This window comes from Bos grunniens, chromosome 26 (assembly GCF_055505025.1).
Source record: "Bos grunniens cultivar Pamir isolate PY7600 chromosome 26, Bosgru_T2T1.0, whole genome shotgun sequence".
Classification (NCBI taxonomy): domain Eukaryota; kingdom Metazoa; phylum Chordata; class Mammalia; order Artiodactyla; family Bovidae; genus Bos; species Bos grunniens.
In genome coordinates, this window is record NC_141190.1 from 42558991 (window position 1) to 42583180 (window position 24190).

The window sequence follows — 24190 nt, forward strand, 5'->3', positions numbered from 1 at the left end:
TCATGGAACTCTGCTCAAATATGTGGCAGCCTGGATGAGAGCGGGCTTGGGGAGGCAAATGGATACATGTATATGGATGGCTGAGTCCCTTTACTATTCATCTGAAACTGTCAGAACATTGTTGATTGGCTATACCCCAATACACAATAAAAAAGTTTATAAATATTAGCACTTAAAAAAGCTTCACTGTACATGAGCCAAAGGTCCTTTCATCTTGATTAGAGATAGCCCTTTAAATAGTGGGCTTCCCTTGTGGCTCAGCTGGTAAAGTATCCTCTTGCAATGTGGGAGACCTGTGTTCAATCCCTGGGTTGGGAAGATCCCCTGGAGGAGGGAAAGGCTACCCACTCCAGTATTCTGGCCTGGAGAATTCCATGGACTGTATAGTCTACAGGGTCGCAAAGAGTCAGACATGATTAAGTGACTTTCACTTCATTTCACTTCCAGTATATATAATCCCAGGGCTACAGGTCATGGGGCATCTATTATTCATCCTAAGGTAGATTGCTGGGACAAACTTCTGAAAGAAGCATAGAACATCTTTTTTAATAATTTGATTAAACTTTACAGGTATGTAGCATGACAACAAGGAACTATCTGGGCAGTGGGTCTTAGAGCTCAGTTAAAAGAATCAGAATCAGGCACTGTACCTGCCTCCTGAGAAATCTGTATTCAGGTCAAAAAGCAACAGTTAGAACCGGACATGGGACAATGGACTGGTTCTGAATTGGGAAAGGAGCACATCAAGGCTGTATATTGTCACCCTGCTTATTTAACTTATATGCAGAGTACATCATGCGAAATGCCGGGCTGGATGAAGCACAGGCTGAATCAAGATTGCCAGGAGAAATATAACCTCTGATACACAGATAATATCACCCTTATAGCAGAAAGCAAAGAGGAACTAAAGAGCCTCTTTATGAAAATGAAAGAGGAGAGTGAAATAGTTGGTTTAAAACTCAACACTCAAAAAACTAAGATCATGGCATCTGGTCCCATCACTTCATGGGAAATAGATGGGGAAACAATGGAAACAGTCAGAGACTATTTTCTTGGACTCCAAAATCACTGCAGATGGTGACTGCAGCCATGAAATTAAAAGACACTTGCTCCTTGGAAGAAAAGCTATGACCAGCCTAGACAGCATATTAAAAAGGTCCATCTAGTCAAAGCTATGGTTTTTCCAGTAGTCATGTATGGATGTCAGAGTTGGACTATAAAGAAAGCTGAATGCCAAAGAATTGATGCTTTTGAACTGTGGTGTTGGAGAAGACTCTTGAGAGTCCCTTGGACTACAAGGAGATCCAACCAGTCCATCCTAAAGGAAATCAGTCCTGAATATTCATTGGAAGGACTGATGTTGAAGCTGAAACTCCAATACTTTGGCCACCTGATGCCAAGAACTGAGTCATTGGAAAAGACCCTGATGCTGGAAAACATTGAAGGCAGGAGGAGAAGGGGATGACAGAGGATGAGATGGCTGGATGGCATCACCGACTCAATGGACATGAATTTGAGCAAGCTCTGGGAGTTGGTGATGGATGGGTAAGCCTGGTGTGCTGCAATCCATGTGGTCCCAAAGAGTTGGACATGACTGAGCAACTGAACTCAAAAGAATCAGAATTGGATATCCAGTGAAACATCTCTTATCTAAAATTACCCTTGTTTTAATCAAATATAACCAAATTAAGGTTAAACTTGTTTGTAAACTGAATCTGGTTGATTGATCATAGTGGCTCCTTTAAATTGGCTGTGCTAGAACATTTGATAAGGAGTCTCAGGGCCAGGAAAACCATACCAAGGGCTTGTCATATATTTTTGCGCTGTGGATTTAGGTGAAGTCCTTGCTTTTTGAGATCCCCAAAATACTGTGAGATTTTTACACCTGTTAAGATGTGGCCTTCCTAATTTCCCTGATAAAGCTGCTGGGAACGTAAGCATTTTCAATCTCTGGAGGGATCAGGTGGAGAGGAAAAAATGTTTCAAGTCTGCTAACAAATGTATAATTTACCAAATTGCTGTCAGTCATAATTAGCTTAAGGGGAAAGGGTTTCCTCATATCTGGGAAAGTAAGATTAAAAGGTGATAATATTTTACAAAACCAAAAAGTTATAACCATATTCATCAGTGTATTCAAGTCAACTAGTTTCTTTTTAACATTTTATGAAATCAGTTTCCATTAGACTTTATATATCTTACCTAGTTCAACAGTATGATTTAAAAGTTACTAAAAACCTGAAATTGTCAAAAAATCCTTTCTTTGAATCTTCTCGAAGATTAAGCAGTTTTATGATGCACCATTTTAAGGGCAAGTCACTGCAGCTGGCAGCTCCAACACAGAGCCCAGCCCCACATTGGGTACGAAAATCTGTTACTGAATTCAGGTTTGGCACTTGGCTACTCAAAGGCAAAAATCAAGAGGCAAATGTCAGAAAAAAGGGAAGATGCTGTAATCAGAAAACCTGGAAATATGGGGGAAAGGTGGGTTCATGTCCTGAGACCACCTCCAAAGATTCTGCTCAGCCCTGACAGTTTTTAAAGAGGGAGAAAAAAGGGGGAAGAATATCAGTGAATCCCTGAGGCAGAAGGTTGGATTCCGCCTCCTTCTCCATTGTATGCAGACTGGCTGATTCTCTTCAGACGTTATCTTGGGGTTGAAGAGCTAGTCTTTCATTCTTGGAAAAGAATCAGCAGGGTAGGCAAGGCAAGGTGTGCATTCTGGAGAGTAAGTCAGGAGTTGGGTTAAATTGTTCTGTGCTCTCATTTCTTTAAGCAGGTTCTCTGAAGGGAAGAAGACAGAAATGGGGAAACAGGAAAGGGGCCAAAGAGCTGCTTTCACAGGTCTGTAGTGTCAAAATCGAGTTGAATAGAAGGAGCCTCAGTAGGTGCTGGAAAGTTGCTTGTTGGTGTGGGGAAGCCTCTCAGATGTTGGAATTGGTCTCAGAATCATTACAAGCGAATCACACTACCACACTGAGATGAGGTGAAGAAAGAACTTTCAGAAACAGTCTTGACTGGGTTCAGTTCAGTTCAGTTCAGTCCTGTCTGACTCTTTGCGACCCCATGAATTGCAGCACACCAGGCCACCCTGTCCATCACCAACTCCCAGAGTTTACCCAAACTCAGGTCCATCAAGTCGGTGATGCCATCCAGCCATCTCATCCTCTGTCGTCCCCTTCTCCTCCTGCCCCCAATCCCTCCCAGCATCAGAGTCTTTTCCAATGAGTCTACTCTTGCGTTGGCCAAAGTATTGGACTTTCAGCTTTAGCATCAGTCCTTCCAATGAACACCCAGGACTGATCATTAGAATGGACTGGTTGGGTCTCCTTGCAATCCAAGGGACTCTCAAGAGTCTTCTCCAATACCACAGTTCAAAAGCATCAATTCTTCGGCGCTCAGCTTTCTTCACAGTCCAAACTCTCACATCCATACCTGACCACAGGAAAAACCATAGCCTTGACTAGACGGACCTTTGTTGGCAAAGTAATGTCTCTGCTTTTGAATATGCTGTCTAGATTGGTCATAACTTTCCTTCCAAGGAGTAAGCGTCTTTTAATTTCATGGCTGCAGTCACCATCTGCAGTGATTTTGGAGCCCCAAAAAATAAAGTCTGACACTGTTTCCACTGTTTCCCCATCTATTTCCCATGAAGTGATGGGACCAGATGCCATGATCTTAGTTTTCTGAATATTGAACTTTAAGCCAACTTTTTCACTCTCCTCTTTCACTTTCATCAGAGGCTTTTTAGTTCCTCTTCACTTTCTGCCATAAGGGTGGTGTCATCTGCATATCTGAGGTTACTGATATTTCTCCTGGCAATCTTGATTCCAGCTTATGCTTCTTCCAGCCCAGCGTTTCTCATGAGGTACTCTGCATATAAATTAAATAAGCAGGGTGACAATATACAGCCTTGATGTACTCCTTTTCCTATTTGGAACCAGTCTGTTGTTCCATGTCCAGTTCTACCTGTTGCTTCCTGACCTGCATATAAATGTCTCAAGCGGCAGGTCAGGTGGTCTGGTATGCCCATCTCTTTCAGAATTTTCCACAGTTTATTGTGATCCACACAGTCAAAGGCTTTGACTGGGTACATGGGGCTAAAGACAGAACTGGTCTCAAGCACTCTGATTAATTTGATTCTCATGGTGTAGTTTGTTCTGAATGATTTCAGGTATGTTTTATGTTTGAGTAAGCAAATTCGTCCTAGATCATGAGCCCATAGTCAGGTTTCTCATTGTCAGAAGTTAAAACAAGAAAAACTGGTTGGAATGAACTCTTGTGAAGTCTGATGCTTAATGGAATTAAAAACAAAAAAAGATTTTTGCACATGTTCAATGAGGAGAGTCAGGAGGGCACAGTGGAGGGGACCGGCTACTAGGCTGCAAGGTCTTGTTATACCCGATCGTGTCCTTGGAAAAGACCTCTCCTCTGTCTTCCTTTTTACCTTTCAGACGTGTGAAAGCTTCTTGACCGAAACACTTGAAGGATGTTTCCAACACCACTTTGTTAGCTAGAACGTAGCTGAGAAGGGCTGCGATTCACTCGATGAGTTAAACAAGTTTCGCCAGAACACTCGGCAGTTGGGCCTTCTTAAGCTTTTTTGTGCTGTTTGTGGAAGGTAGACAGCAATGTAGTTGGGTATATAGACCTTTTCTCAAAATGTTTTAAAATGCATAAAATATATAGGATCACAAAGGAAATCAGTTACCATAAAAGTGATACGTATACCTTATGTTGCGAAAGAAGAATATGTGCTTCTTAAGTAAGACCTGACAGAAGTTTGGATAACAAGTATAGTTTTGAAGTGGTGATGAGCCCCCAACAATATTTCAACAGATGTAAAGGTATCTGTGATTTGGTGACAGTCACAGATGATAACGACTGTAACTTGTTGCCAACATTCATGATCAAAGAATGCTGATTTCTCTGATTAGCATTACCTGGCGTGCTGTGATTCATGGGGTCGCAAAAAGTCAGACACGACTGAGCAGCTGAACTGAACTGAATCAAATATTAGCATAATCTCTAATATTCCAGTTAGAGGTTAGTGAAATAAAATATAGTTTCCCCCCCATCTGTGTTCATGGGCTTTGTTGTTCTGCCCATAGGAGCCTGCAGACCCCAGATTTGATCATTAGTACTTCTGAGTGCAGCAGAACTCTGGGCGGTTGAGTAGGAAACAGATCAGACTCAAGCTTCAAAAAGTATTTGGCAAGGCATAAATAACCATTATTCCATTCAGCTAGCAATTGCTGCTCTATACAAAAAAATGTGATGATATGGTGCAATGGGTTATAACCGTGGAAAATCATTTTGATGGAGTGGACACCAAATTGCAGAGGCTGAGGTCAACACTGAAGGGCAGGGGGCAGTCGAAAATCATCGTGGAAACCTTGGGCTGAGCTGTTAAAGGCAAGGCAAGGAGACATCTCCTTTATTAAGAACTGCTGTATTAAAAGGAAATCTTTTTTTTTTTTCTGCCTAAAAGGAGAGGTGTTATCTTTCAATGCTTTAGTTTATAATGGATTCCATTCACTTAGCATATACAGCCACTATTTTATGATGAATATCTTCAGTAATCTCCTATACTTGTACACCACTTCTTAAAAGTACATTTGCCCCTGTTATCTTGTGTCTAAAGTAACTGCTATGGGTTGGACAGTCATATACTTTATCAGTAGCAATATTGAGACTAAGGGGGTCACAATTGTGTCAGCAGGGAAAACTGGATGCAGTAAGACCCCCTGGCATCTTAAGTTTCTCAGTGCTGGGTTTTCTGCTGAAGATCAGCTTTGGTAGAAAGGTGATGTACAGTGAGTTCTGTAGTGGGTTTAGTGAAGCAAATCTCCCCTAGAAATAAGAAATGTGGGCAGTGTATTACCGCTTTTGACGTGCAATAGGCAGGATGCCCGAGCATTCTGTGGAGAACGTAGCTTGGCCCATTCTTTGATTCCTTCAAATATAGATTGAGGGCCCCATCAGGCCACTGACCAGAAGGGCACCCACACTCACCTCCAGCTCCCCTTCTCCCACTCTTCTTCCCTCCTTGTGCCTGCTACTGCTGGTCACTCTGTCTCCTTCTGCTGCTTAGCAACACTCCCCTGCCCCACCCCCGGAGAAGTCAGATGGGGGGCCCCTTCATATTTGCATTTCTTACTTCACTCCTTCTTGTCCTGTGTTTTCATTCTTGTCGTCTGTTTAAACAGGAAAAAAGCGGTGTCTTCCCCCTACCTTTTATCTAGACCCAAGTTTTCATGTCTCAGCTCTGTCTTTTAATGAGGAAAAAAAAAGGTCCATGCAACTTTGCCCTGAATTGTCTGTCTCCTAATTCTCAAAACAGAATCAGCTAGAAAAATTGAGATGGACACATTTTTTTTTTCCCCTGACTGGCCAGTATTTCTTTTCCCCAGGAGAACCCAGAGCAGACCGCATGTACTCTTAGGCACAGAACTGCAAAGACTAACCCATATGTAGGCAAGATTAACAGTGATGTCAGACATGGTGACTCTTGTTTCTTTTTTCCTCTTTTTATCAATAAGTTTTTCAGTGAGCACTCAAAGCTATTAACAGAATATATTGCAATATATTACTACATATGCTTTTTTTTTTCAGGCCAGGCTTTACTGGGACTCCTGCTGCAGGGTAGGGGTGTATGAGAACAAACCAACAGGTTCCCTTGCTTGCTCTGCCCCCCAAGGAAGGCTGCGCTTGTTCCTTATATGGGAAAGGGTAGGGACGTGTCCAGGGCTCAGGTAGGAGGGTGGCTTGCTTAGGTGGTCTGCCCACCCCTTAAGTGGTGTGTGCTGCGGCATGCTTTTGCTCCAGGCTCTTCAGACACGGCAGTTGGGATTTTTGGTCTCTTTGTATCTTTTGCCCAGAATCTGCCCTAACTGCTCATGCAGGCAGTTATTTTTCATCCCATTTAGTTTCTTTGTATTTTCTTGCTGGAGGAGAGGTTGTTCAGGTATAAGCTTTGCAGCAGTGCAGCAAAGGGTCCCAGATCCCAGACCTGTCTCATTCCCCACTGAGAGACTCTACATTGTTGTTCTTAAGATGCTGAAGGTCTCTTCTTCTGAAACTTCCTCCTGCTAGACAGGGACCGCAGACCCTAGAGGTATAGAAGTCCCTCGATGACTGTTCCAAGGACCTATAGGGACCTGGGCCACTCTCCACTGGAATGGGCTGAGTTCCTTGAGCCATCATGAGCCTTACATCAAGCTGTTGGAGCCAAAAGGACACAAACTTAACCAAAAGGTTAAACAAGCAAGGGATATAAAGGAGAGCAATAGCTATTGAAGGACCTAGAAAGAGAAGGAACCTGGTTAACTTTGGTCTTCCTTAATGTTGATAAGGGAGGCAGTATCACCTGGGCTTGTTCAGTTGACACCTCTCTGCCTGGACTTGTGCAGTTCAGTTCAGTTCAGTTGCTCAGTCGTGTCCGACTCTTTGTGACCCCATGGACTGCCAGGCCTCCCTGTCCTTCACCAATTCCTGGAGCTTACTCAAATTCCTGTCCATCAAGTTGATGATGCCATCCAAGCATCTCATCCCCTGTCATCCCCTTCTCCCACATTCAATCTTTCCCAGCATCAGGGTCTTTTCCAATGACTCAGTTCTTCACATCAGATGACCAAAGATTGGAATTGCAGCTTCAGCATCAGTCCTTCCAATGAATATTCAGGACTGATTTCCTTTAGGATGGACTGGCTTGATCTCCTTGTAGTCCAAGGGACTCTCGAGAGTCTTCTCCAACACCACAGTTCAAAAGCATCAGTTCTTCGGCATTTAGCTTTCTTTATAGTCCAACTCTGACATCCATACTTGACCACTGGAAAAACCATAGCTTTGACTAGACAGACCTTTGTTGGCAAAGTAATGTCTCTGCTTTTTAATATACTGTCTAGGCTGGTCATAGCTTTTCTTCCAAGGAGCAAGTGTCTTTTAATTTCATGGCTGCAATCACCATCTGCAGTGATTTTGGAGCCCAAGAAAATAAAGTTTCTGACTGTTTCCATTGTTTCCCCATCTATTTGCCATGAAGTGATGGGACCAGATGCCATGATATTAGTTTTCTGTATGTTGAGTTTTAAGCCAGCTTTTCACTCCCCTCTTTCACTTTCTGATATCAAGAGGCTCTTTAGTTCCTCTTTACTTTCTGCCATAAGGGTGGTGTCATCTGCATATCTGAGGTTATTGATATTTCTCCCGGCAATCTTGTTTCCAGCCTGTGCTTCATCCAGCCCGACATTTCGCATGATGTACTCTGCATATAAGTTAAATAAGCAGGGTGACAATATACAGCCTAGGCTTGTGTTTCCTTAATATTAACTTTTATCTGTTCTGGCACATTGATCCAAGTGCAGCAGGAAGTAGTTGTTCTGTCAGAAGAGTATCAAGAGTCAGACTGTTGTCAAGAACTATGTCAGGCAAGGGAACAAGAGTGTTTCCAAGTTCCCATAAGGCTTCAAATAGGACCCAACCCACTAAATCATTTTACTTAGCTGTCTGATGGTGCCTGTCTTTTGAACAGGTATCTCAGAGCTTCTGGCTTACAGGTATACTATTTTCTGTATATATTTCTGTATATATTTCATGACCTGCAGGGTTTCTGAGGGAAAAAGCTTGAGTCTGGACAAATGTACCCAACTAGATATCCCCTGCAGTTTGACAGCAATAGGAGTGGTTAAATGTACTCTATAGGAGCCCTTCCCTTTTGACAACAGGTGGTCTTGGAGAGACCCCTCTCTCCAGGTTTTAAGAAGAATTTGGTCCCCCGGGGTTTTTTTGTGTGTGAAAGTGCTACTCCTTCCTCTGTATTTTTAATGGGGGCTGGCTGTGCCTTGGGGCATAGTCAGATTGCCTAATTTGCTTTTTTTTTTTTTCTCAACTTTACATTTGCTTTTTAATTTTGCAAAGCTTGACTTTGTTTCTTGCCTGTTCCATGAACTCTGTCTTGTCCTGACAGTGCCCTCAGCTTCTCAGAACTGGTGAATTCTGTCCCAATGTGCTCTCAGGCATTTGGCAGATCTTGAGTATATTCTGTTAATTTTTGTTGGCCGAAAGGAAAACACTAATTTTTTTTAACAGCTTCACTGAGGTATAATTTACATAGCAATATAATTCACGCTGTGTAATTATAGTGTGGTTGAATGGTATCTTCATATAATTTCTTCACATATGCAATTTACACTTATCCATTTATTTAACTTCCTATCTTTTAATACCCCTACACCCGACGTCCGATTCCCTGCATCCCAAGCCACGGTTGTCTGTGCTCCTTCTCATCCTCTTTACCTCCATCTGCCTAGCATTTTCTGGGTTCTTCCCAGGTAGAGGTGATACTAGATATCCTATGTACTCTTTTTTTTCTTTTTTAATTGGAGGGTAATTACTTTATAATATTTTTTTGGCCTCTGCCATACATCAACATGAATCAGCCACAGGTATACATATGTCCCCTCCCTCCTGAACCCCTCTCCCACCTCCACCCATCCCACCCCTCTAGGTTGTCACAGAGCACTGGGTTGAGCTCCCTGTGTCACATGGCAAATTCCCACTTGCTATTTACTTTACTTACGGTAATGCATCTGTTTCCACGGTATTCTCTCAATTCGCCCCACCCTCTTAACACATGCCTACGGAATACTGAAAGACGGCACTGATGAGCCTGGTAGCTCAGAGGGTAAAGAGTCTGCCTGCAATGCGGGAGACCCGGGTTTGATCCCTGGGTCGGGAAGATACCCTGGAAAAAATGGCAACCCACTCCAGTACTCTTGCCTGGAAAATTCCATGGACGGAGGAGCCTGGTAGGCTACAGTCCATGGGGTCGAAAAGAGTTGGACACGACTGAGCGACTTCACTTCGTTTTCACTTCACTGATGAACCTACTTCCAGGACAGCAATGGAGATGCAGACATGAAAACAGACTTATAACAAGCACTTGAAATCAGATGGTGTCTCTCTCTCTTTTCTTTTCATTGAAATCGGATGGTCTCTCTCTGTTTCTGGTCAACAACAAATCCATTGTTGACCAGAAGTTGAAGAACTTGGGACCCTGTGACAGGGGGACACACTACGGGCAGGAGGGGCTAGGCTTGCAGTTTCCCTGAGTTACAACCCTAACTGCTTCTCTTAGAGCACCACTGCTGTGTTCTTAGGGATCCAAGGAGAGTTGGTCATTACCATTTGTTGAACTCCTACTATACAGTGGGTACCATGTTAGACCCTTGATGTGGATTGCTTCCACAAGGTTATTATCCTTATTTTCCAAAGGTTATTTCCTTATTTTTACAACGAAGAAAACTAAGACTGAGGGATTTTAACAGAGAGGTTAAAAACCACCTGCCCAAGATCCGCCTGCAATGCAGGAGACCCCAGTTCGATTCCTGGGTCAGGAAGATCTGCTGGAGAAGGGACAGGCTACCCATCCCAGTATCCTTAGGCTTCCCTTGTGGCTCAGCTGGTAAAGAATCTGCCTGCAATGCCGGAGACCTGAGTTCGGTCCCTGGGTTGGGAAGATCCCTTGGAGAAGGGAAAGGCAACCCACTCCAGTATTCTGTCCTGGAGAATTCCATGAACTGTATAGTCCATGGGGTCACAAAGAGTTGGACATGACTGAGTGACTTTCACTTTTTACTTCAAGATCACATAAGCAGCCAGACTGACACAAGTTCTTTTGGACTCTGGAGCCTGTTTTCTTAACCTGTATCTTCTGGTACTAATTAATGAGAAGCTGAAGGAAAAAAAAACACTGGCCACAGAAACCCAAAAAGCAGAGCTTCTTGCAGCCAGGCAGGGCAACTGGGACACTCAGCTCCCTCAGCTGTCCCCGGGCCCTCACACATCCCTGCCCCACGAGAGAATTCTCTTCACTGTAGTCAGTCAGTACTGTTAGAGTCCAGTTTTCCTAGCCAAGAAGTTACAGAAACATGTCCTTTGAAGAATGAGTTCCACCTGGAACGTTCTGTTTCCTCAAAGGGAAGAAGTAATTATGTGGGGAGACGTGTTCCTTTAGAACAGCTCCTTCCTGGATAACCCAGCTTGGGTTTTTGGTCACAGGATGGTGAATCTTAACGCGCCAGGCCAATCTCTCTTATTTTGCTGAAAGAAGTTACAAAGGGTGGGTTTGTAAAGGTAACTCCCAAAGCAGCTGACGTTCCCTCCTCTCGACGTGCTTTTCTGCCCTCGAGCGCGTGCGTGTGTTCCCCACTCAATGGCGACTGTTCCCACAGCTACGAAGAAACTTCCCAAGCTGCTTGTCTTCCTGGAAAACTCCTCCTCATGCCCTAAATTCTTCTCAGTCAGAAGCTCAGCTCAAAGCGACAAGCAATGGACCACCTCTTGCCCCTCTGCAAACATTTACGGATGAGGAGATGATGATAAAGAGCGCAGGTGAGTGAACCCGGGTTCACCGCAGGTCTCCTCGGGTCACGTGGCCTTTGGTATGCGATCACACGGCCTGCGACAGGACTGGGGGAGGCGTTCTCCTAAGTTTGTGAATGGGATTTTTGTCATTAATTTTAAGTCCTCCTTTTTTCTTTTTTTTAAATTAATACATGCCAGATTTATAAGATAAAGACTTACTAGTATTTTTTTTCCCCTACAGTTAAAAAATTTGCCCAGGAACAAGTTGCTCCTTTTGTTTCAAAAATGGATGAAGATTCAAAAATGGAAAAATCCATAATACAAGGATTATTTCAACAAGGGGTATATAATTAATGATTATTTTAATTTCAAACTTTCATAAATACCTTCCAGTGTTAAAATGTATGCATACTTTTAAATTTAGGAATGGTAATGATGGCATGATTTCCTAGTCAGAATTATGTGACTTCTCTTTCAGATTGAGAGCCTAGTTAAAAAAAATTTAGAAATACCGGTGCTTTCTAAGTAAAATGTTAGAAGCAAGAGTGATTTCTTCAGACCAGTGGTATTCAACTGGGGGCTATTTTTGTTCCCCAGAGGACATCTGGCAACGTCTGAAGATGTGGTAGTCACAACTAGGTGTGCTGTGACGTCTAGTAAGATGCAGGCCGAACATTGCAGAGTGCACAGGATGGCCTGCTGAGACACAGAATTATCCAGCTCAGCAACGCCAAGGTTACGAAACCTTGCTTTAGCAAAGCTTCACACCAGAGCATCTACCCGAATCTCTGTGTATGTAGGAAACCTAAAGCAAGAGGTTCGCATCTGGCATCCATCAGAGTTAACCCGGGCAACCAATTTCCAACTTTTTAATTGGAAACTCATGGTGCTTTAATAGAAGCACAGTATATAAAATAGATAAAATAGAAATGTTCTGACTGTGAGTATAGGGAGAGGTTATCAGCATGGGAGCCCCACGGAGAACATTTCAGAATCACCGGACTCTTCATCTCTTCCTTCTGTATGGGTGGGAAGATTTTTTTTTTTTTTTTTTTTTTTTTTAATACTAAGACTATCCCTGATAGCTCAGCTGGTAAAGAATCTGCCTGCAGTGTGGGAGGCCTGGGTTCGATCCCTGGGTCGGGAAGATTCCCTGGAGGAAGGCATGGCAACCCACTCCAGTATTCTTGCCTGCAGAATCCCCGTAGAGCCTGCTGGGCTATAGTCCATGGGGTCACCAAGAGTTGGACATGAGTGAGCGACTAAGCACACACATGCAAGGCTACCCAGGTGACGCTAGTGGTAAAGAACTTGCCCGCCAATGTAGTGGTAAAAGAGATGTAGGTTGGATCCCTGCATTGGGAAGATCCCCCGGAGGAGGGCATGGCAACCCACTCCAGTATCCTTGCCTGGAGAATCCCATGGACAGAGGAGCCTGGTGGGCTACTGTCCATGGGGTTGCACAGGGTCAGACACTTAGCAACTTAGCACACAAGGCTGTTCCAGAACTAATAGTCCCTATTAGTTCAGAGCCATTGGCTTAAATCTTAACCAGTTATCCTGTTTGAAAATTAACCTTTTCCAGTAATTGTTTTATTTCTTACTGTTCAAATAATACTAGTTTTTTTTTTTTTTTAATACCATATAGTAGTAGTTTTTCAGCTTTCTTTTAGCAGCGAAACTGTTGGGAAAATAGAATCTTATGTGAAGTCACAGTGGTTCAGAAAGCATCCATTTCTCAGCCAGGTCCATTTACAGAACCTCAAGGCTTCTCTGAGAGGTCTTGGGGTCCCACAGTTTGAGCTTCGCTCTCGTGAGGGGGTAGTTCTTGCAGGCAGGGTCATCTGCAGCGACAGGTTGCCTGCCACATCACAGTCACTCCTGCCTGCTTGTCACACACCCCTTGGGGGGTCTGCTTCATTTCACATCTTGCATCAGCTATTCTCAACCTCACGTGACTCCTAACTTCTGACCTCTACAGAGGTCACCTGCCAAGATAATTGACAAATATGTCCATCGGTGACCTTTTTAGAGAAGCAGTGTCTCTGACAGCTGTTAAAGATACGATAGTCTAATATTCTCACGCCTCTGTCAGCCTTCAGGCACCTCCCAGTCCTGAATTCTTCCTCATAGAACATCATTGCTGGTTTGCTCAGCTTTTCTATCCTCCCCTTTATGGTTCTCACTTCCTATCAGCTAAGTTTGCCATCAGCTAAAAACATAACAGCCATACCCTGGCTGCAGCACGTGCAACTCCCTACTACCTGGAGAGGGCAGAGAGAAGCATTCCTCTTTGCCTGGTCACAGCTTTGTGTCTCCCCCCACCCACCTTAGTAAAAGGCAGATTTATTCTATGTGAAGAGAAGTCAGAGTATACACAGTTTTGGGTCTTGAATTACATGTGCACACATTCTCTTGCTGAAACAAGGACACTTAAAAAACAGAATATTGTGGATGTTTCATGTTCCAGACTGAAGACTGGTTACTGAATAGTCAGGCAGTTACTGAAAAGCCTTGAGCAGTTTTGACCACGATTGTCAGGCACCTGGGCCTTATCTTGTGTGATTCTAGAAAACACTAGACCACATGTGGTCTGCTAACCATCTGAACTTGCTGAAATGGCCCCAAAAGGAATGGCCATTCAGTTATTCATTCAATTATTATCTCAGTTTAAAGGGTCAAGGTCTCTTATTTTTGTTTTTTAGATCCCAAAAGCAAATAGTTGATAGTTCTAGCATGTCATTTTATCTTTTGAAAATATATTTCTGTTATAGATTTTCCTGTTTGTTATAGATTTTTTTTTTGTTACTTAGAGGGATAGAGCCATACCAAATAAAAATAATATATGCATACAGAACTTAAAAATCAAGAACATATATAATTACAAATTATTTCTGAACTCATTCTTGCAAGAAATTGTCCCATATAAAAAATAGCTTTCTTAATGTATGTTTCCTTCTTTTTCCTTTAGTTGATGGGTATTGAAATTGACACAAAATATGGAGGAACAGGAGCTTCATTTTTTTCCTCTGTCCTAGTGATAGAGGAGTTAGCCAAAGTTGATGCATCTGTGGCTCTGGTATGTGACATTCAGAACACATTAATTAACAGGATGATTGGAAAATACGGAACAGAAGAACAGAAGGCTACCTATTTGCCCAAGCTAGCTACAGAAAAGGTGAGTTGACATGAGTTGTTGAAATGGATCTGATCTTGTCTAAATGTAGGATGTTTTCAGGAGAAAAGTAGCTACAGTGTTGGCTTTTCTGTTTAAGACCACAACACAGCACCACTAATTACTCAAGCAATGCTCAATAAATTAATGAGCTCAGACGGTAAGGAATGTGCCTGCAATGCAGGAGACCTGGGTTGGATCTCTGGATCAGAAAGATCCCCTGGAGAAGGGTATGACACCCCACTCCAGTATTCTTGCTGGGAGAATTCCATGGATAGAGGAGCCTGGTGGGTTACAGTCTATGGGATCGCAAAGAGTTGGACATGACTGAGTGGCTAATACACACTAGAAAAATACACTCGGAAAATTTAGAGAATTACCTTTGCACAACTAAATTATTTCTCTTTTGGGCCTAATTATATCTATTGTTTTGATTGATGGTTTCATTTACATTGCAATTATGAAAACCAGTTTAATGAAATGTAACTTTGAATATGTGTGCTTAGATCTTTAAGTTTGACCTAGACAAATAGTGGGATGTATTTTGGGAAATAATGCTGTCAGAATGCTGTTACTATTTCGATACATACAGGCTTTTGGAAGTAGCCAGAAGTTTTTGATTTTCAAGTGTTGATTTTGCTGTAAGTGGGTATTTGTTATGCAGAATATAAATACAGGTCTTAATTTGGAATTTTTTCCTCACATGTGTAGGCATCAAGTATCTGCATTTCAGAGACTGGAGCAGGTAGCGATTCATTTGCTATGAAGACCAGAGCTGATAAAAAGGGAGATTATTACATCATCAATGGGTCAAAGATGTGGATTAGCAGTGCTGAGATTGCTGGGCTGTTCGTGGTGATGGCAAATGCAGACTTTTCTGCTGTAAGTTTGAAGAAAAACGTGCTAGCCATTGCCCCTCATCTTTTCTCTTTGTTTCTTTTCTTTACTTGCATTTTCTTCTTAGGACTTAGTCTTAAATTCTCCATTCTCCTCAGAATTGGAAAGGTTAGACAGCTGACATCTTTTCATCCACTTATTTACTAACCTCCTAAAACAAATATTACAATTAACAATAAATTTTAGCTACATGGAGGACCATTTAATTAATCTCCTAATCTGTTAGATAGGAGGCTAAAATCTTAAATTTTATAGAATTTCAGATTTTCTGTTTAATAATGAATTTAAGTAGCTATTTAGTACATTTATTTATTTTTGATGTGGATCATTTTGAGTTTTTTTGCATTTGTTCCAGTGTTGCTTCTGTTTTATTTTTTGGCCAGGAGGCTTGTGGGATCTCAGCTCCCCAACCAGGAATTGAACCCACACCCCTTACATTGAAAGGTGAAGCCTTTACTATAGACAGCCAGGGAAGTCCCGTAGCACATTTATTTTTTTAAATTGTTTTTCTAGCACATTTATTTTTAAGAGTGTTTTATTACATTCTTAAAATAAGAAGGGCTTCTTCTTATTTAAAAGAAAAAGGGCTTCGCAGATGGCTCAGGAGTAAAGAATCCGCCTGCCAATGCAGGAGTCACAGGAGACACGGGTTCAATCCTGAGTCTGGAAGATCCCCTGGAGGACACAATGGCAACCCAGTTTTCTTGCCTAGAGTATCCATCATGGACAGAGGAGTGTGGTGGGCCACAGTCTCTGGGGTTGCAAAGAGTTGCACATGACTGAGCACGCATGCACACATTCTGTTGAAAAATAGACATATAGCAAAATGGTAAAGATTGCTTTTGTTTTTTCTCTAGGGTAACATTTAATAAAATTTTGAAACTTATAAAGTTAAATGTAAGATGGGGAATTAATTAATCATGTAATACTTTTGTGTTGCTTAATAATTTTGATAGCAACAGTAGTTTCTGAAAGTGTGAAGTTCTTGATTTTGAATCTACTTGCACCACTCTGGTTTCATAACACACATGGTGCAGCTCTGAGTTCATTAGTAATTAGTGCTGAAGTCTGCTGTCAGTTTTCTGTTTACTTTGAGCCCTTTGGAAACAAGAGATCTTCTCAGTCCAAGTGGTGATAGCATTTTAAATCTGCATTTCAGGGGTATAAAGGAATTACCTGCTTCTTGGTCGATGGTGATACCGAGGGCCTTCATGTAGGGAAACCAGAGAACAAATTGGGAATCAGAGCATCTTCCACCTGCCCAGTCACATTTGAAAATGTCAAGGTGGGTATCTTAGACAAGGAATAAGCTCTGCCTGTATGTATAGTTGCGAGTAAGGTATCAAAATTATTAGTCCTACACAGGAGAGTATTTTGTAAACCTCTTGAACAGTGATCTTAGTTGAGGTCATGACCTCAGTGTGCTTCTCACAAGCGTTGAGACCAAGGTTGAAACCCTGTCTGCCCAGCCGCTGGTCTCAAGTGCCAACCCAGAAAAGTCATCTCATTCATAGTTTAGCAACCTGTTACTTGTGCACCAAACATGGCTTCGGAGGAGGAAGCCCACAGCAAGGCCACAAGGTGGGGCTGTTGCCCAGGAAGAGTGGAAAACAGCCAGGCAGCCCCACCGCAGGTGAGAGCTGAGTCTTGAAAAAAAAAAGAAGCGATGACTGGGATGGGGTGCTTTAGACCTGACTGAGGTAGGGCAGGGTGCGATCCATCAGCTGCCGCTGGTGAGAATGTCGCCTTTTTGGCTCCCTGGTGACTGTGTATGTGCTCCTGGGGTGTCCTTATGGGGTCGTGTGAGCCTCCCTGCTGCACCCCAGCTCTCTTTCTTCTCCTCATCTCCCTTTGCTTTCCCCACGCTGCCCACTCTTGTCTCCTAACTGCTCATGTTAAGAAGCTAAGTGTATTTTTTTTAATTTCTCTCCTGCTATCCATAAAGCAGGTTTATTTTTGTGGCCATGCCACACGGCTTGTGAGATCTTAGTTCCCCAACCAGGGATCAAACCTGTGCCCCCAGCAGTGAAAACACAGAGTCCTAACCACTGGACCACCAGGGAATTCTACCAAGTGTATTTTTTTTATTGCTCCTAGTCAGTAAACGGTGTAATCTGTGTCTTCACTCCTGCTTTATCTTGTGTCCACATGCACGTGTCCACACACACCCCTCCGTTGATTTTTTCACAGTAATAGTCTAAACGGAAGAGAGGCTGACAACCCGTCCACGTTTTCTGCTATTCCTGATAGTTTATCTCACACTGTAGCATACAAGTAAGAGTTCGGGGGGGGTGGGGGGGGGTGGGCAGAAATTGTTATTCATTTATGTTGTTGATTAATTGTATGAGATTTCATTCTTCTAGATTCAAAAGATGTCTGTGCTAGGCTCTGGAGGATGCAGTAGTGAACAGCGTGGACTTGAGTTCTATCCCCCTGAGAGTGCGTGGGAAGCAGTTTAGAAGGAGTTTCAGAGACATACTGGACAATTTTCTTGGAATTTAATGAATACTATGCTAGAGTGTTATCACAGAAACTAAGAGTATATGTGCATTTAAAAATATATAATCAAAATGAATTATGGCAAATTAAATTGAGAAATAACTGCACATTTTTCTTTTCAGGTTCCAAAAACAAATATCCTGGGGCAAGTTGGGCACGGCTATAAGTATGCCATCGGGAGTCTTAATGAAGGCAGAATAGGAATCGCTGCACAGGTTAGTCAGATTTTACCCTTTAACTTGATTCTTCCACACACAGTCAATTAAAATGTAAAAAAAAAAAAAAAAAAATCAGTAAAACCAGTGAGTATTTGGAAGCTCTTCAACACAAGATGGCGCCCTTCCCTTCCATGAAGCAAAAGAATAGCTTCTGGCTGTGATTTCTTTAAAATTCCGCTTTGGTCAATTATGTAATGTCCTGAGACCCAAACAGTGGCTTAGAGCTAACAGTTTTTTTCTGCTTTGAGAGCATTAAAGTATTATCTAATACCTGGATCGATAACTTAAGTACATTGTAGATTAAATGTGGTATTTCTTTTTTGAAAATCAACTTTTCAAAGCATGCAATTCATTTTGCAATTTTAAAAATGAAGAACAAGTAACATTCAGGGGACTTCCCTGGCAGTCCAGTGGCTGACTCCATGTTCCCAGTGCAGGGGCCCGGGTTTGACCCGTGGTTGGGGAACCAGATCGCACGAGCCACAGCTGCAGAGCGCACGTGCCGCAAGGGAGATCCAAGATCCCGGGTGCCGCAACCAAGACCCAGCACAACCAGATAAATAAACATTTAAAATAAGTAAATAAATCTTTCAGAAAAAAGGAAGACGTTACAGTCTAATGTGTAGTGAGAGTCTCTGTAGATAATGAAAGATTTTTACTTAATGTTTTGCATGTGAAAAGCAAACAAATTTTTGCCCTGGCACTTAGAGATAAAATGGCAACAATTAAACAGATATATAAGATAAGAACAATTCAATTTTTTTAAACCAAATTTGCCCTTTAAATAGCATATTAAATTTTTCTATTAGATGACACCAGTTGCTTTCTAGAATCACAAAGTGAAATCTTTGGTTTTATGAATTCATTTTTGTAACATATTAACTTTTAATCAATGAGTATTCAGAACTCAAAAACATACAGCTTTTAGATTTTGAAGATACTGCATATATCAACTATTTGGAGTAGTTAAATTATAATTTTACTCTAGATTTTTCTTCACTACTGTTAATCTGCTAATAAAATATTCTTAGCTCAAAACCTAACCCATATTTCCCACAAAGCACAAATAACATATCAGTCAGGAGAACTGGCTTATCTTTTCATTTTAAAGTTTTTCCTGTGATTCAGCTTCATCAGATATGGCATTAAAAACTATAGCATTGGATTTTGTTCTTCCCAGACACATAAATAATAAGATGGCTGGCAGTAAATACACAGCCTGGGCTTTAGTCTAATTACTCCAGGTTATCATATAACCTAATTAAAAGTTAAGGTCAGAAAAAAGAGAAACAAAGAGTAAGATCTGGTAGTTATTATTTCTTGATTAATACTGTGAATGCCTTTTAGAGAGGGAGGCACCTGTAACTGAACTGAAGGCGTCCATCCTTAAAACTCTGTAGTTATAAAGAATTTTAGTTTTTCATTATTTATAGTGAACATTGTACACTGTTTTGGAAAAGCCTCTGTTGCCTGACAAGTGATCACTACAATTTGTGTCCATAAACTATATTGTTGACATCCTGTGAACTTTAGTTGTAAGAGTTTAGCAGCAGCATCTTCTCTCACAGCTGAAAGTACAGTGAGTTGCTGCTTCATTTTAATTTGCTTTGGGGGTTTTGACTTGGTTTGGGTTTTGTCCTTAATATAATGGTGCATAATATTCCATCCTCCAGAAAGTTCAAAGTAAAAGGCTGAGGAAAAATTTGAATGAACACTAATGAAATATTGATAAGTTTGTGGGCAATTCCCCCCAAAGCTTAACTATTGATTTTCTTTTTCCTTTTTCTAAAACCTACATGGTTTGATGTAATTAGATAGTGATTTAACAGCTACCTAATGTTGAAATGTAGAAACAGTTTCTAAGCTCAGATTCATTCAGTTCTTGTGGAGATGGGGATGGCAATGAGACAGTCCAGCTATAACTGCCACCATATCCTGATTTGTTCCTCAAATGTATACACTGATATTTTTACTGGCATCTCTGTGTCAGTGGTCCCCAACTCTCGCTGTGCATTAAATCATTAAAGAGTTTTCAGAATGCTGGTGCTCAGGCCCACTCTCCCTCCCCCTTCCATCCCACGCCCAGGGTTTGGGTTTGGTTGCTAGACCCTCACAGTGTTTGTTTGTTTGTTTTTCCATCATTGAAAATAATTTATTGAGGTGAGGTTTGTGTAACAAAATTAATCATTTTAAAGTGAATAATTCAGTAGCATGTGTTATATTCCCAATGTTGCTTAGCGGTCACCACTCTTATCCTAGAACATTTTCGTCACCCCAGAAAGAAGTGCTATGCTTTGAAGGACTCACCCCGAGTACTGGATAGACTCTTAGCTTTATGGTCCCTCTCATCAGTTCAGTCACTCAGTCGTGTCCAACTCTGCAACCCCATGACTGCAGCAGGCCAGGCAGATGGAGGGTTCTGACAAAATGTGGTCCACTGGGGAAGGGAGTGGCAAACCACTTCAGTATTCTTGCCTTGAGAACCCCATGAACAGTATGAAAATGGTCCCTCTCATATCTGCTCTAAGTCAAGCAGCAAGGGAAGGAGGGTGGCTGAGCATTTGTCGTCCTGGAGAGGTTACTGCTCAGGGCGGCCCCACATTGGTATTTTTATTATTTGAGTTCCCCTAGATGATTCTGACGGAGAAGGCAATGGCACCCCACTCCAGTACTCTTGCCTGGAAAATCCCATGGATGGAGGAGCCTGGTAGGCTGCAGTCTATGGGGTCGCTGAGGGTCGGACACGACTGAGCGACTTCACTTTCACTTTTCACTTTCATGCGTTGGAGAAGGAAATGGCAACCCACTCCAGTGTTCTTGCCTGGAGAATCCCAGGGACGGGGCAGCCTGGTGGGCTGCCGTCTATGGGGTCACACAGAGTTGGACACGACTGAGGTGACTTTGCAACAGCAGCAGCAGATGGTTCTGATGTGCTGTCAGGGTTGAGAAACACTGCTCTTTTATGTCCTGACACCCAACCCACCGAAGTTCTTGTCATTCAGTCGCTAAGTCCTGTCCGACTCTTTGTGACCCCATGGACTGCAGCGTGCCAGGCTTCCCTGTCCTTCACCATCTTCCAGAGTTCACTCAAACTCAGGTCCATTGATTCGGTGATGCCGTCCAACCATCTCATCCTCTGTCACCCTCTTTTCCTCCTGCCTTCAGTCTTCCCCAGCATCAGGGTCTTTTCCACTGAGTCAGCTCATCGTAATCGATGACCAAAGTATTAGAACTTCAGCTTCAGCATCAGTCCTGCCAATGAATATTCAGGGTTTTCTTTAGGATTGACTGGTTTGATCTCCTTGCTGTTCAAGGGGCTCTCAAGAGTCTTATCCAGCACCAAAGCTCTTATTAATCCTGATCATATATGAAATGGACCAGAAGATAGAAGGTTCAGAAGCAATAAAATTTCTGAGGCTTAGTTTGCGTCTAAAGACTCAAGCTTAAAGAAGAAGAATCCGTAAAAGTGGGCATAACCACACCAAAAAGTCTGCCTCCATGCTGGAATCAAATATACTCTTCTTCATAGGAAATTAGTCACATTTTCTCCCGATTCACGACTTTATGACTTCCTAATCTAAGCTTAGTGACGGTGGCAATAGAACACAGAGAAAGATGGAACACCCTGCCTTCCTGCCTGCTTAGTCACATCCAACTTTTTGCGACCCCATGGACTGTAGCCCACCAGGCTCCTCTGTCGATGGGATTTCCCAGGCAAGCATGTGGAGTGGGTTGCCATTTCCTTCTCTGGGGAATCTTCCCAACCCAGGGATGGAACCTGAGTCTCCTGTATTTCCTGCATTGGCAGGCAGGTTCTTTACCCTCTGAGCCATCAGGGAAGTGTTCTCCCAATTACTAGAACTTAAGTTCTATAAATGCAGTGGGTGAAGGTCATTAACATATGCCTCACCATCTTGGTATGCCTAGTTCTTTCTCTACCCCAACTTTTCAATTTGCCTGTAAAAAGAGTTTGTAACCTGAATAATCAAGAACATAAAGTATTAATAAAAAATAAGAAATTCTGATTTTTTTTTAACAGATGCTGGGAGTGGCTCAAGGCTGTTTTGACTACACTATTCCATATATTAAAGAAAGGAAACAATTTGGCAGAAGGGTATTTGATTTTCAGGTATGTAATTATTAGCATCTTTCTACTGTTCCATACTCGCGTCTTCCTGTTAATGAAAAGCTTTGTTACAAAGCCGCAAGGGAATCCTCTCGGGGATTTTAATGGGAGAGGCACAGGGAGGAAGGAATAGGTCTCAGTGTGTATACTTGTGACTGCATTGACCTTCTCCAAGGGCAGAACAGTAGTCTTTGAGGCCTGGTTATGGCATGACTGAGGATACACTGGTGAGCACTTGGGAGCTGCCTCCTCGTGGCTTCCAAATTCCAGAGCCTGGGGTTTGTGGTCAGACATCCTGGGTTAGAATGTTGGTTCTTTGTCTTGCTGGCTTAGTCCTTGAGCATGTTACATCACCTCTGCAAACCTCAGCTGCTTCATCTGTAAAATAAAGGTAACACTACATACTCTTTAGGATGATTTGGAATCAAATAGATGTTTTAAGGGGCTTCTCTGGTGAATCAGATGGTAAAGAATCTGCCTGCGATGCTGGAGACCTGGGTTCGATCCCTGGGTTAGGAAGATCCCCTGGAGAAGGGAACAGCTACCCTCTCCAGTATTCTGACCCGCAGAGTTCCATGGACAGAGGAGCCTGGCAGGCTACAGTCTATGGGGTTGCAAAGAGCCGGACACGACTGAGTGGCTTTCACTTTCTTTCAGATGTTTCAAGTGCTTGACACAGTATTAAAAATAACACTCACATTTTTAAACATAATTCTACGATAATTTATCTTTTAAATCTTCGCATGCATGCTAAGTTGCTTCACTTGTATCTGACTCTTCTCAACCCCATGGGCTGAAGCCCGCCAGGCTTCTCTGTTCATGGGATTCTCCAAGCAAGAATACTGGAGTGGTTTGCCATGCCCGCCTCAAGGGAATCTTCCCGATCTAGGGATCAAACCTGCATCTCCCACGGCTCTTACATTGCAGGTGGATTCTTTACCACTGAGCCACCAGGGAAGGCTTTAAATCTCAGCAGTCATTAAACAATTTACATGAACTTTGAAAAATTTTTCAGAAGCAATATGTGGAGTGGTTGATTTTAGATTGCAGGTTTTAAACTGCCCTCTGGTGGCTCGGTAAAGAATCTGCCTGCAATCAGGAGGCCTGGGTTCGATCCCTGGTTTGGGAAGATCCCTTGAAGGGAATGGCTACCCACTCCAGTATTGTTGCCTGGAGAATTCCATGGACTAGAGGAGCCTGGCGGGCTACAGTCCATGAGGTCGAAAAGAGTTGGATACAACTAACTAACACTTTTGCAAAATGAATGGTTTTTTTGGGCAAGTATGTTTGAGTCCGTCAGTGTTCCATATACAGGTGGGATTTTAACAACGAGCTGGGTTTCCAGAAGCCGTGATTCTCTACATTGGATCTGACCATTGCAGGGGCTCCAACACCAAGTGGCTCACATGGCCACCCAGCTGGAAGCTGCGCGACTCCTGACATACAATGCTGCGAGGCTCTTAGAGGCTGGGAGGCCGATGATTAAAGAAGCATCTATGGCCAAATACCATGCGTCAGAGGTAAAACAAACAAGAGTAATGCAGTCTTTTAGATTTTTTTTAAAAAAACGTATTTTGTATTAGAGTATAGCTGATTAACAATGCTGTGATAGTTTCAGGTTGCAGTCTTTTAATTTTTAAGAAATTTATTTATTAAGCCTGTCATTTAGGAACATTGCTTGAACATTTGTTTGTTTTTCAAGTAAAATAACATGGACCTTCTAGTTCCTACACAGGAAATGCAAGAAAGTAAAGCTGCCATAGGAAGGTGCTTTAACTGTCTAAGGTTTCCATGTTCTTGTGGCTCTCGGGTGGAAACCAAGTCACCCAGGTCAGGTGGAAAAGCCACTGTAAACCCCTAGGTGGGCCTCAGCTGAACACTGGCATCGTGGCTGTGGTTCCAAGTTGGGGC

The 24190-nt window shown here is 42.5% G+C and overlaps 1 protein-coding gene across 3 annotated transcripts in view; it reads left to right on the forward strand.

The window, feature by feature from the left end:
* The window catches only part of ACADSB (acyl-CoA dehydrogenase short/branched chain), a 52344-nt gene that overhangs the window by 22541 nt on the left and 5613 nt on the right, over window positions 1-24190 (forward strand). For all 3 annotated transcript variants that reach the window (XM_086378067.1, XM_086378065.1, XM_086378064.1), the window contains 8 exons: window positions 11232-11391; window positions 11606-11706; window positions 14336-14542; window positions 15251-15421; window positions 16596-16721; window positions 18058-18150; window positions 22193-22282; window positions 23662-23799. In XM_086378067.1, the coding sequence (XP_086234193.1) occupies window positions 11232-11391; window positions 11606-11706; window positions 14336-14542; window positions 15251-15421; window positions 16596-16721; window positions 18058-18150; window positions 22193-22282; window positions 23662-23799 (1086 nt within the window). The remainder of the gene's footprint in view (window positions 1-11231; window positions 11392-11605; window positions 11707-14335; window positions 14543-15250; window positions 15422-16595; window positions 16722-18057; window positions 18151-22192; window positions 22283-23661; window positions 23800-24190) is intronic.